Source organism: Anolis sagrei, chromosome 13 (assembly GCF_037176765.1).
Source record: "Anolis sagrei isolate rAnoSag1 chromosome 13, rAnoSag1.mat, whole genome shotgun sequence".
Classification (NCBI taxonomy): Eukaryota; Metazoa; Chordata; class Lepidosauria; order Squamata; family Dactyloidae; genus Anolis; species Anolis sagrei.
In genome coordinates this window covers 16,394,229-16,407,723 of record NC_090033.1, presented here as the reverse complement: position 1 = coordinate 16,407,723, position 13,495 = coordinate 16,394,229, and the positions used below count along the sequence as shown (strand labels likewise).

At 40.3% G+C, this 13,495-nt stretch overlaps 1 protein-coding gene across 1 annotated transcript in view; it reads left to right on the top strand.

Moving 5' to 3' along the window:
- EPHA8 (EPH receptor A8) overlaps positions 1–13,495 on the top strand; it is a 144,174-nt gene that overhangs the window by 93,953 nt on the left and 36,726 nt on the right. Inside the window, exons 7-10 of the mRNA XM_067472836.1 lie at positions 2,299–2,461; positions 4,411–4,504; positions 8,342–8,409; positions 12,039–12,164. Of these exons, the coding sequence (XP_067328937.1) occupies positions 2,299–2,461; positions 4,411–4,504; positions 8,342–8,409; positions 12,039–12,164 (451 nt within the window). The remainder of the gene's footprint in view (positions 1–2,298; positions 2,462–4,410; positions 4,505–8,341; positions 8,410–12,038; positions 12,165–13,495) is intronic.

Here is a 13,495-nt window from a genome sequence, read left to right as displayed (position 1 = left end):
AGGAGTGAAAGAAGCAGAGAAATAGGGAGAGAAGGCTGGCCACAGCAACGCGTGGCGGGTAAAGCTAGTTCAGCTAACTTTGTTTCATCCTGGCAATACTGAATAATAAACGTGTATCTAAGGAATCTCCCTTGTGAGTGTGGTTTTGTTCTGAAATCTGCCTGGAGCTGACATAATAATAATAATAATAATAATAATAATAATAATACTCCTGACCTCACAATCATGTTAAAAAACAAAGTATGGATTGGTGATGTTGCAATCTCAGGCGATAGCAGGATTGAAGAGAAAAGCTGACATGATATGAGGATTTAAAGCTCGAACTGCAAAGACACAAGCCAATAAAGGGGGTCCTAGTGGTGATCGGCACACTGGGTGCAGTGCCTCAAGACCTTGGTCTGCACTTAAACACAATTGCTACTAACAAAATCACCATCTGCCAGCTTCAAAAGGCTACCTTACTGGGATCTGCATGCACTATTCGCCGATACATCACACAGTCCTAGACACTTAGGAAGTGTCCGACGTGTGATCCAATTCAACAGCCAGCAGAGTGATCTTGTCTGCTGTAGACCTTTCTTGTTGTGTTTCAAATAATAATAATAATAATAATAATAATAATAATAATAATAATAATATCCACGCTGTCACCATTAGTCTCCTGTTTGCTGCAGGAAACTGCTCTTGAAACTTCACCCACAGAGGCACACGTGAGGCAGATGTTGTGAACAACAAAACAATAAAGTTTATTTGAGATAACTGGAACAATTCAAGAATAAAGCTTAGCTGTTTCAGAGTATTGACTTTATAAGCATGTGGTTACATTAAGCAGTTCAGACATATTATATTATTCTTAGATATTCTTTTATTACATTTTTATTATTATAAAATCATGAAGCTAACCATTTTAATGAATTGCATTGGAAAATCCATACCCAAACAACTATGGGTATATATGTGAAAGTGTAGAATAAATACATATGTGTAAATAATCAAGAAGTTGTGTCTGTCCAGTTTTGTGGCTCTAACTCTTTCCCCCTGCTGTTTCCTCCCAGTGGGACTCCATCAATGAAATGGACGAGTTTTTCAACCTGATCCACACCTACCAAGTGTGTAACGTCATGTCTCCAAACCAAAACAACTGGCTGCGGACGAGTTGGGTGCAGCGGCACGGGACGCACCGGGTTTATGCAGAGATCCGCTTCACCTTGCGGGACTGCAAGGTGAAGCGAATCTCTGTGTAAACCTGGTGCTTCAAATAATAGTAATAATAATAATAATAATAATAATAATAATAATAACAACAACAACAACAACAATTCTTTGGCTTAGAAATGGCGACGAGCACCATGCCCCAGAGTTAGACACGACTGGACTTAATGTCAGGGGAATACCTTTACTACTACTACTACTAATAATAATAATAACAACAATTTATTTATTTATTTATTTACTTTGCTTGTATACCGCAGTTTCTCAACCCGTAGGCGACTCAACGCGGTTCACAACAAGAGCAAAAAGTCAATCCAACAAGCATACAAAATTTAAAAACCATTAACAACATAATATACAGGGTAATAACACATCAATATAAACACGTTAACGTCTCGTAACTAGAATCGTGATCCAATTCGTCATCCATAATTCCGTTTCCTATATTCATCGTGTACAATTGCACTGCTTATCCGAACGCCTGTTCAAACAGCCAGGTTTTTAGTTTTCTTCGAAACACCATTAATGAAGGGGCTGATCTAATGTCCATGGGAAGGGCGTTCCACAGCTGAGGGGCCACCACAGAGAAGGCCCTGTCCCTCGTCCCCGCCAGCCGTGCTTGTGACGCAGGCGGGATTGAGAGCAGGGCCTCCCCAGAAGATCTTAGAGTCCTGGTGGGTTCATAGACAGAGATACGTTTGGATAGGTAGCTTGGGCCAGAACCGTTCCAAGGGATGTCCCTACAATGGATTGGCTCTTCGAACAGATCAACCTGTTGCTATTCTTCCTGTCACAGGAATCTCATGTCAAGGGAATCCCAGCCAATCCGGGCACGGATCCTAGCTGGCTTCTTTTCCAGCCAATCAGGGGAGGGAGCGAGAAGTCGAAATAGCCAAAGACAGAAGATGCACACTATTGACTCATGTTCATCTTCTGGCCTACTAAAACTCCTAGATACCTTTCACATGGACTTCTTTTAAAGCCAATCCATATCTCTGTATTTTGTTTTCATTGCTGAAGTGTAATACTGTTTTGATGGTTCGACCAATTGGCTTTCTCCTCTGTCTCCTTCTGTTTCATCCTCAGGACAAAGAGATGCAGAGTTACTCCACCTTGAAGTCCAAGGGCAACAGCACCACCGTTTCTGGCCTGAAGCCGGCCACTCGCTATGTCTTCCAAGTACGAGCTCGGACCTCCGCCGGTTGCGGCCGATTCAGCCAGGCAATGGAAGTCGAGACGGCCAAAGCAAGTGAGGGCAAAGTTGGGAGAAGAGTGGGCCTCTTCCAAACTGCACCAAGATGTAGAGTGGGTCATGGGGGCTTTGTGTGCCAAGTTTGGTCTTGATTGGTCAGTGGCGTGGGTCACAGTGGTCTCAGGAAGTGAGTGAAGGTACTGCAAATCCCATCATTTATGGTCAGTCATCCCCCAAATCACACCAGGACATAAGGTGAGTCATGGGGGCTCTGTGTACCAATTTTGGTCTTGATCAGTCATTGGGGAGGATTGCAGTAGTCTCAGGAAGTGAGTGAAGGTACTGCAAGTCCCATCATCCATGGTCCATCTTCCTCCAAATCACATCAGGATGTAGAGTGGGTAATGGGGGCCCTGTGTGTCAAGTTTGGTCCTGATCCATCATTGTGAGGGTCGCAGGGGTCTCAGGAAGTGAGTGAAGGTACTGCAAATCCTATCATCCATAGTCCATCCTCCCTCAAACTTCACCAGGGTGTGAGCGGTTTAAGGAGCTGGGCATGTTTAGCCTGAAGAAGAGAAGGCTGAGAGGAGATATGATAGCCATGTATAAATATGTGAGAGGAAGCCACAGGGAGGAGGAGGGAGCTAGCTTGTTTTCTGCTTCCCTGGAGACTAGGACGCAATGGAACAACGGCTTCAAACTACAAGAGAGGAGATTCCATCTGAACATGAGGAAGAACTTCCTGACTGTGAGAGCCGTTCAGCAGTGGAACTCTCTGCCCCGGAGTGTGGTGGAGGCTCCTTCTTTGGAAGCTTTTAAGCAGAGGCTGGATGGCCATCTGTCAGGGGTGATTTGAATGCAATATTCCTGCTTCTTGGCAGAATGGGGTTGGACTGGATGGCCCATGAGGTCTCTTCCAACTCTTTGATTCTTTGATTCTATGATTCTCTAAAACTTTGAAAATTAACCAAAAATCCGTGGATAAGTGGAACATTCTGAAATTTGGTGGGCTAAGGGTGGTAAATGTGTTCTACCATAAACGGTTTGGACTCTTCAGCAGTAGAACTCTCTAGGGCTGGGTAACCACGGAAAAATTTGTTTCTAAACTCGATTCGTTTCCAGGGGGCACTAGCGTTTCCAAATTCTAAATACTTCCGAAATTTTGAGATTTCAAAATTTTGTTATTTACGAAATTTCGTTAATTTCGAATCGATTCGTTAATGGCGGACGCGATTGCGCAATATGCTAAAAAACCCTCCAAATGGGACAGGGGGAACTTCTGAAGCTTCCCTCTCCCTCTGTTGGTGTGATAAAACAAACAACAACTATAAAACTTGCACCAGACATACGGAAATAATTACGAAACAATTATGAAACAATTTCGAAACAATTTTGAACCAATTACGAAACAATTATGAAACAATACGAAATAAATTGGAAAAATTGTTTCGATTTTTAATTACTTCTCACACTATTCCTGCATGGCTCAATATCGGACCGTAAGCTAATTTAAATATGAATTAATAATGAATTACGAAATTAACGAACGAAACCGCCCAGCCCTAGAACTCTCTGCCTTATATTCCAGTGGAAGCTCCTTCCTTTTTGGAAAGTTTTAAGCAGAAGCTGGATGGCCATCTGTCAGGGGGAGGAGAGCTTTGATTGTGCTTTTCCTGCATGGCCGAAGGGGGTTGGACTGGATTGCCCATATGGTCTCTTCCAACGTTATGATTCTATGTTCCCATGACATTCTGTAGCACATTTTTCTCTAGTTTTTCAATAAATATCTCGACTAATCCAACCTGGTTTGTGCCATGGAAACAACAAATTTTCTGGAATAGAACAACTCCTTTCAAATTATTGTTGCATAGTGTTATGAATAATAGTCTTCCTTTTAGTGGGAAGAAATGATTAAAATTAACTGTTGGTTTCTTTGGGAAGGAGACTAGGAAAGAGTTGCACCTTTTCTCTGCTTCAATTGTCTGACAGTCGTTCTCTCCCAGCAGTTCCCCGTTACGACACCACCACCGTTGTCTGGATCTGTCTCACGCTTATCAGTGGACTTGTCACCCTGCTGTTGTTTCTGATTTGCAAAAAGAGGTAAGCTTCCCGATCTCGTTCGAAGGGTCTTACCCAATGAAGGAACGCTCTCATTCCCACCAAGACATCCATTGTCATTGTGTCCTTTCAAATCATTCCTTTAAAAACATCTATTTCCATATTTTACCCTAAGGACTGTTGTTGAATAAGTTGGAGTTTTTAGTCGAGAGTAGGCTTGTGCAAAAAAAATCGGAAGAGACGAAATTCGTACGAAAATCGGAAGTTTTATATCCGAAGCATTTGCATTGCCCACTAGGGCTGAGCAACCACGGAAAAATTTGTTTCTAAACTTGATTCGTTTTTAGGGGGTTTTTGCGTTTCGATTTTTAAAAGAATTCCGAAATTTTCCTTTAAAAAAGTTCGAAATTTACAAAATTTCGGAAATTACGAAACAATTACGAAACAATTACGAATCGATTCGTTAATGGCGGGCGCGATTGCGCAATACGCTAAAAAAAACCCTCTCCCTCTGTTGTTGACTGTTGGTGTGATAATTATATATTTTTTTTCACTGATAAAACAAACAGCAACCCTAAAACTTGCACCAGACATGCGGAAATAATAACGAAACGATTTTGAAACGATTTTGAAACGATTTCGAAACAATTACGAAACAATTACAAAACGAATTGGAAAAATTCGTTTCGTTTTTTTAGTTACTCCTGAATGGTTCAATATCGCTTTGTTATCAAAAAAAATTACAAATTAATAACGAATTACGAAATTAACGAACGAAACCGCCCAGCCCTATTGCCCACTAAATATTTTAGAATCAAAATAATTACAAATAATATTCTACCCTAACAATTGTCATTAAATAAGTTGTTTTTAGTCGAGAGTAGGCTTGTGCAAAAAAATCAGAAGAGACGAAATTCATACGAAAATCGGAAGTTTTCTATCCAAAGCGTTTGCATTGCCCACACCAAATATTTTAGAATCAAAATAATAATAAATAATATTCTATCCTAAGAATTGTCCTTGAATAAGTTGGAGTTTTTAGTCGAGAGTAGGCTTGTGCAAAAAAATCGGAAGAGACGAAATTCGTACGAAAATCGGAAGTTTTCTATCCAAAGCGTTTGCATTGCCCACTAAATATTTTAGAATCAAAATAATAATAAATAATATTCTACCCTAACAATTATCGTTGAATAAGTTGGAGTTTTTAGTCGAGAGTAGGCTTGTGCAAAAAAATCGGAAAAGACGGAATTTGTAAGAAAATCAGAAGTTTTATATTCGAAGCGTTTACATTGCCCACACCAAATATTTTAGAATGAAAATAATAATAAATAATATTCTACCCTAACAATTATCATTGAATAAGTTGGAGTTTTTACTCGAGAGTAGGCTTGTGGAAAAAAATGGGAAGAGACGAAATTCGTAAGAAAATCGGAAGTTTTCTATCCAAAGCGTTTGCATTGCCCACACCAAATATTTTAGAATCAATATAATAATAAGTAATATTCTACCCTAAGAATTGTCGTTGAATAAGTTGGAGTTTTTAGTCGAGAGTAGGCTTGTGGAAAAAAATCAGAAGAGACGAAATTCGTACGAAAATCGGAAGTTTTCTATCCAAAGCGTTTGCATTGCCCACTAAATATTTTAGAATCAAAATAATTACAAATAATATTCTACCCTAACAATTATTGTTGAATATTATTTTGATTTTGATTGGAGTTTTTAGTCAAGAGTAGGCTTGTGGAAAAAAATCAGAAGAGACGAAATTCGTACGAAAATCGGAAGTTTTCTATCCAAAGCGTTTGCATTGCCCACACCAAATATTTTAGAATCAAAATAATAATAAATAATATTCTATCCTAAGAATTGTCCTTGAATAAGTTGGAGTTTTTAGTCGAGAGTAGGCTTGTGCAAAAAAATCGGAAGAGACGAAATTCGTACGAAAATCGGAAGTTTTCTATCCAAAGCGTTTGCATTGCCCACTAAATATTTTAGAATCAAAATAATAATAAATAATATTCTACCCTAAGAATTGTCGTTGAATAAGTTGGAGTTTTTAGTCGAGAGTAGGCTTGTGCAAAAAAATCGGAAGAGACGAAATTCGTATGAAAATTGGAAGTTTTCTATCTAAAGCGTTTGCATTTGCCCACACCAAATATTTTAGAATCAAAATAATAATAAATAATATTCTACCCTAAGAATTGGCGTTGAATAAGTTGGAGTTTTTAGTCAAGAGTAGGCTTGTGGGGAAAAATCGGAAGAGACGAAATTTGTACGAAAATCGGAAGTTTTCTATCCAAAGCGTTTGCATTGCCCACTAAATATTTCAGAATCAAAATAATCATAAATAATATTCTACTCTTACCATTATCGTTGAACAAGTTGGAGTTTTTAGTCGAGAGTAGGCTTGTGCAAAAAAAATCGGAAGAGACGAAATTCGTACGAAAATCGGAAGTTTTCTATCCAAAGCGTTTGCAATTCCCACCAAATATTTTAGAATCAAAATAATAATAAATAATAATAAATAATATTCTACCCTTCCCTCTTCTCTCTTCTCCTGTCTTTTCTCCCAATTCTCCTGTCTTCTGTCTTCTTTTTTCTTCTGTCGTATGTCTTTTGTCTTCTTCTTTCTTCTTCGGTCTTTTCTCTTCTGTCTTCTTCACCCATCTATCCTCTGTCGTCTCTCTTCTTCTTGTCTTCTATTCTCTCTCTTCTTCCCTCTTCTCTCTTCTCCTCTCTCTCAATTTTTCTGTCTTCCCTCTTCTTTCTTCTTCTGTCTTCTCTCTTCTTCTTTTTTCTTCTGACTTCTTTTTTCCCTGTCGTCTGTCTTCTGTCTTTTGTCTTCTCTTTTCTTGTCTTCTGTCTTCTTTGGTTTTCTCTCCCAATTCTTCTGTCTTCTTTCTTCTTTCTTCTGTTTTTTGTCTTCTCTCTTCATCTCCCTTCTTCGGTCTTCTCTCTTCTTTTTTCTTCTGTCTTCTTTCTTCTTCTCAATTCTTGATTTCTGTCTACTTTATCTTCTGTTTTCTTTCTTCTCTCTTCTGTCTTCTTCTCTCCTCTCTTCTTTTCTTTTCTGTCTTTTCTCTTCTCTCTTTCTCTTATCTATCTTCTCTCTCCTTCTCTACTCACTTCTCCTCTCCTCTGTCTTCTCTCTCCTTCTCTCTTTCTCTCTCCTCTCTTCTGTCTTCTTGTCTTCTGTCTTCTTTGGTCTTCTCTCTTCATCTTCCCTGGTTTTCTCTCCCAATTCTTCTGTCTTCTCTCTTCCTTCTCCTTGTCTTTTGTCTTCTCTCTTCATCTCTCTTCTTCGGTCTTCTCTCTACTTTTTTCTTCCGTCTTCTTTCTTCTTCTCTCTTTTTGTTTTCTGTCTTCTTTTTCTTCTGTTTCTCCTTCTTTCTTCTGTCTTCTTTTCTCTTCTTTTCTGTCTTTTCTCTTCTCTCCTTCTCTTATCTATCCTCTTTCTCCTTCTCTCCTCTTCTCACTTCTTCTCTCCTCTCCTCTGTCTTCTCTCTCCTTCTCTCTTTTTCTCTCCTCTCTTCTGTCTTCTTGTCTTCTGTCTTCTTTGGTCTGCTCTCTTCATCTTCCCTTCTCTTTTGTCTTCTCTTTTCATCTCTCTTCTTCGGTCTTCTCTCTACTTTTTTCTTCTGTCTTCTTGATTCCTGTCTTCTTTATCTTCTGTTTTCTTTCTCCTTCTCTCTTCTGTCTTCTTCTCTCCTCTCTTCTTTTCTTTTCTGTCTTTTCTCTTCTCTCTTTCTCTTATCTATCTTCTCCCTCCTTCTCTACTCACTTCTCCTCTCCTCTGTCTTCTCTCTCCTTCTCTCTCCCTCTCTCCTCTCTTCTTCTGTCTTCTTCTCTCTTCTTTCTTCTTTCTTCTCCCCGGTGCATCAGGCACTGCGGCTACAGCAAAGCTTTCCAGGACTCCGATGAGGAGAAAATGCATTACCAGAATGGACAAGGTGAGTGCAGAGGGTGAGTCAACAGTGTGATGTGGCAACTAAAAAGGTCAGCAAGAAAGGCTCAAGAAGAGGACTTGATGACCATGCTGTACAATAGAGACCCATTGTCCTTCTTTAGGGGTCCCTTTCAAATCTATGATACTATATCTCTGTGTATAGATATATCTAACGAATACCTATGGCTGGATGGCTCTTTGTCAGGAGAGCTTTGATTATGTTTTTTTGCCCTGGTGAAGGGAGTTGGACTGGGTGGTCATAAGTATTTTCTGTTGGTCATGGGGGTTCTGTGTGGGAAGTCTGCCCCAATTCTGTTGTTCGTGGGGTTCAGAATGGGTATTGATTGTAGGTGAACTATAAATCCCAGTAACTACAACTCCCAAATGTCAAAGTCTATTTCCCCCAAACTCCATCTGTGTTCATATTTAGGCATATGGAATTTTTGTGTCAAATTTGGTCCAGATCCATCAATGCTTGAGTCCACAGTGCTCTCTGTATTTTGGTGAACTACAAGTCCCAACTCAAAGTCAATGCCCAACAAACCCTTTTTATGTTTTCTGTTGATCATGGGAGTCCTGTATGCCATGTTTGGTTCAATTCCATCATTGGTGGAGTTCAGAATGCTCTTTGATTGTAGGTGAACTATAAATCCCATCAACTACAACTCCCAAATGACAAAATCATAATTTTTTGAGTGCTGGTCACTCCTTGTGTTGTGAGATGTTTTGTTGCCAAATTTGGTGTCATTTTGTTCATTGGTTCTTTTGTTTTTAAGGTACTCATTACGCACAGAACATTTTTATATATATAGATATAAATGTAATGTTCATTTGTGGGAGAACCGCGTGCCAAGTTTGGTTCAATTCCATCGTTGGTGGGGTTCAGAATGCTCTTTGATTGTAGGTGAACTATAAATCCCAGCAACTACAACTCTCAAATGACAAAATCAATTTTTTGAGTAAAGGTTGTTAGGTGTCTTGTGTCCAAATTTGGTGCCCATTCGTCCAGTGGTTTTTGAGTTCTGTTAATCCCACAAACGAACGTTACATTTTTATATATATAGATATTAGGCTTGGGCGATTTCGTTCGTTAATTTCGTAAGTCGTTATTAATTCGTATTTAAATTAGCTTACGATCCAATATTGAGCCATGCAGGAATTGTGTGAGGAGTAAATTAGATTCGAAACAATTTTTTCAATTTATTTCTTAATCATTTCGTAATTTTTTCGTAATTTTTTTGTAATTTTTTCGTAATTTTTTTGTAATTTTTTTGTAATTTTTTCGTAATTTTTTCGTAATTTTTTGTAATATTTTTGTAATTTTTTCGTAATTTTTTCGTAATTTTTTCGTAATTTTTTTGTAATTTTTTCGTAATTTTTTCGTAATTATTTTCGCCTGTCTGGTGCAAGTTTTATAGTTGTTGTGTGTTTTATCACACCAACAGTCAACAACAGAGGGAGAGGGAAGCTTCGGAAGTTCCCCCTGTCCCATTTGAAGGTTTTTTTAGCATATCGTGCAATCGCGTCCACCATTAACGAATCGATTCGTAATTTTACGAAATTTTAAAGGAAAATTTCGGAATTATTAAAAAAAAATGAAACGCTATGGACCCCTAAAAACGAAACGAGTTCAGAAACAATTTTTTCCGTTGTTACCCAAGCCTACTTGATGACTATACCGTTCAATAGAGGCAATTCAATGGACGCCCTTATAAAGACATTGCAGCTCCCATGATTCTATAGCATTAAGCTATAGCAGCTAAAGTGTGGTCACGCTGCATTAATTTGACAGTGTAGATATATCTCAGGTTGAGGGGGAGAAATATTGGGTTGAGAGTACTGCCTTTACCAAGTATGTGTGTGTATAAATATTAGGCCTGGGTAACAACGCAAAAATTTGTTTCTAAAATCGATTTGTAATTGGGGGTTTTTTTTGTTTCGATATTTAAAATAATTACAAAATTTTCCAAAAAAAAAGTTCGGTATTTACGAAATTTCGTAAATATTTACAAAACATTTTGTAAAGATGGCGCCCTTTTTTTTCAATATTTTTTCAATATTTTTTAAATTTAATTATTAATTTAGTAGAATAGGGAGGAGAAATTAAAATTATTATTAAGGAGGGAAGGCAGGCACTCACTCTGGCGGGCCCTCTAATCAAGGTGGTCAGTTGAAACATTCACACCTCGCTCCAGCAGACAAGAGTCCTTTGTCCCACCCTGGTCATTATTCCACATAAATATAAACCCTTTTTCCTACTTCCAACAGACCTTACTACCTCTGAGGATGCTTGCCATAGATGCAGGCAAAACGTCAGGAGAGAATGCCTCGCTCGCCCCTCTCGCTCGCTGCTCGCTCGCCCCTCTCGCTCGCCCCTCTCGCTCGCCCCTCTCGCTCGCCATAGATGCAGGCGAAAAGTCAGGAGAAAATGCCTCTAGGCCATGGACATATAGCCTGAAAAAACCTACAACAACCCAATCAGGGACATCTAATCACCTCTCAACAAAAGATTGCTCCAGTCACTGCCAGGCCATCAAATGCTAATCAAGGTGGTCAGTTGAAACATTCACCCCTAGCTCCAGCAGACAAGAGTCCTTTGTCCCACCCTGGTCATTATTCCACATAAATATAAACCCTTTTTCCTACTTCCAACAGACCTCACTACCTCTGAGGATGCTTGCCATAGATGCAGGCAAAACGTCAGGAGAGAATGCCTCGCTCGCCCCTCTCGCTCGCCGCTCGCTCGCCCCTCTCGCTCGCCGCTCGCTCGCCCCTCTCGCTCGCCCTCTCGCTCGCTTGCTCAGCCGGCGCCGAGAGAGGAGAGCTCCCAGCAAGCATCGGCAGGCGGCCATCTTACGTATTTCCGAAATGGACGGAAATACAAAATTTTTTGGCGCCTGCTGTTTCGATATTTAAAAACACTTCCAGGTTAAAAAAAAAGTTTTGTAATCGTTTCGTAATTCAAAAATTAACGAATTTTTTAACGAATTACGAATTAACGAAACGAATTGACCAGCCCTAATAAATATATATAAGAGGGCTGGGCAACCACGGAAAAATTTGTTTTTAAAATCGATTCGTTTTTTGGGGGTTTTTGCATTTCAATTTTAAAAAGAATTCCGAAATTTTTCTTTTAAAAAGTTCGATATTTACGAAATTTCGTAAATTACAAAACAATGCGAAACAATTACGAAACAATTACGAATCGATTCGTTAATGGCGGACGCGACCGCGCAATACGCTAAAAAACCCTCCAAATGGGACAGGAGGAACTTCTGGAGCTTCCCTCTCCCTCGGTTGTTGACTGTTGGTCTGATAATTATAATTTTTTTTCACTGATTAAACAAACAACAACTATAAAACTTGCCCCAGACATGCAGAAATAATAACGAAACGATTTCGAAACGAATACGAAACGAATACGAAGCAATTACGAAACGAATTGAAAAATTCGTTTCGTTTTTTAGATGCTCCTGAATGGTTCAATATCGCTTCGTTATAAAAAAAATAACGATTTTTAACGAATTACGAAATTACGAAACGAAACCGCCCAGCCCTAATATTTAGATATATCATCTGATCTCTTCTTGCATGGATCTCACCTCTTGTGTCTTCTTCTCTGAACCCCGGCAGTGAAGTTCCCTGAATCCAAATTCTACGTGGAGCCGCACACTTACGAGGACCCCTGCCAAGCGGTGCACGAATTCACCCGGGAGATTGAAGCCTCCAGGATTAAGATTGAGAAAGTCATTGGATGTGGTGCGTATTCCATTTTTGGTTCATTGAAACTCAACGCGGCTTACAACAAGGATAAGAATCAATCAACGATATACCATTTAAAACCATAAAAGCATAATATACAATATTGACACAAAAATAGACAACACAATGCATCTCATCACTAGAGTCGTGATCCAATCCGTCGTCCAAATTTCCATTCCTGTAATCATCACATTCATTGCACTGTTTAACCGAATGCCCGTTCAAGCATCCAAGTTTTTAATCTTCTTCGGAACACCATCAGCGAGGGGGCTGATCTTACCTCCATAGGAAGGGCGCTCCACAGCCGGGGGGGGGGGGCCACCACAGAAAAGGCCCTGTCTCTCGTCTCCGCCAGCCGCACCTGTGAAGCAGGCGGGATAGAGAGCAGGGCCTCCTCAGAAGATCTTAGAGTCCTGGCGGGCTGATAGGCAGAGATACGTTCGGATAGCTGGAATGTGTCCAGAGGAGGGTGACTAAAATGATCAAGGGTCTGGAGAACAAGCCCTATGAGGAGCGGCTTAGGGAACTGGGCATGTTTAGCCTGAAGAAGAGAAGGCTGAGAGGAGATATGATGATAGCCATGTATAAATATGTGAGAGGAAGCCACAGGGAGGAGGGAGTAAGCTTGTTTTCTGCTTCCTTGGAGACTAGGACACGGAACAATGGCTTCAAACTACAAGAGAACATGAGGAAGAACTTCCTGACTATGAGAGCTGTTCAGCAGTGGAACTCTCTGCCCCAGAGTGTGGTGGAGGCTCCTTCTTTGGAAGCTTTTAAGCAGAGGCTGGATGGCCATTTGTCAGGGGTGATTTGAATGCAATATTCCTACTTCTTGGCAGAATGGGGTTGGACTGGATGGCCCATGAGGTCTCTTCCAACTCTTTGATTCTATGATTCTATGATTCTATGATTCTATGATAGGTAACTTGGGCCAGAACCGTTTAGGGCTTTAAAGGCCAACGCCAGCACTTTGAATTGAGCCCGGTAGCAAATCGGCAGCCAGTGGAGCTGGTGCAGCAGAGGAGTTGTATGCTCCCTGAGCTCCGCTCCTGTTAGTATCATGGCTGCCGAGCGTTGGACTAGTTGAAGCTTCCGAGCCGTCTTCAAAGGCAACCCCATATAGAGAGCGTTGCAGTAGTCTAGACGGGATGTAACCAGAGCGTGGACTACTGTGGCCAAGTCAGACTTCCCAAGGTACGGCTGCAGTTGGCGCATGAGTTTTAACTGTGCGAATGCTCCCCTGGTCACCGCCGAAACCTGAGGTTCCAGGCTCAGTGATGAGTCCAGGATCACACCCAAGCTGCGAACCTGTGTCTTCAAGGGGAGTG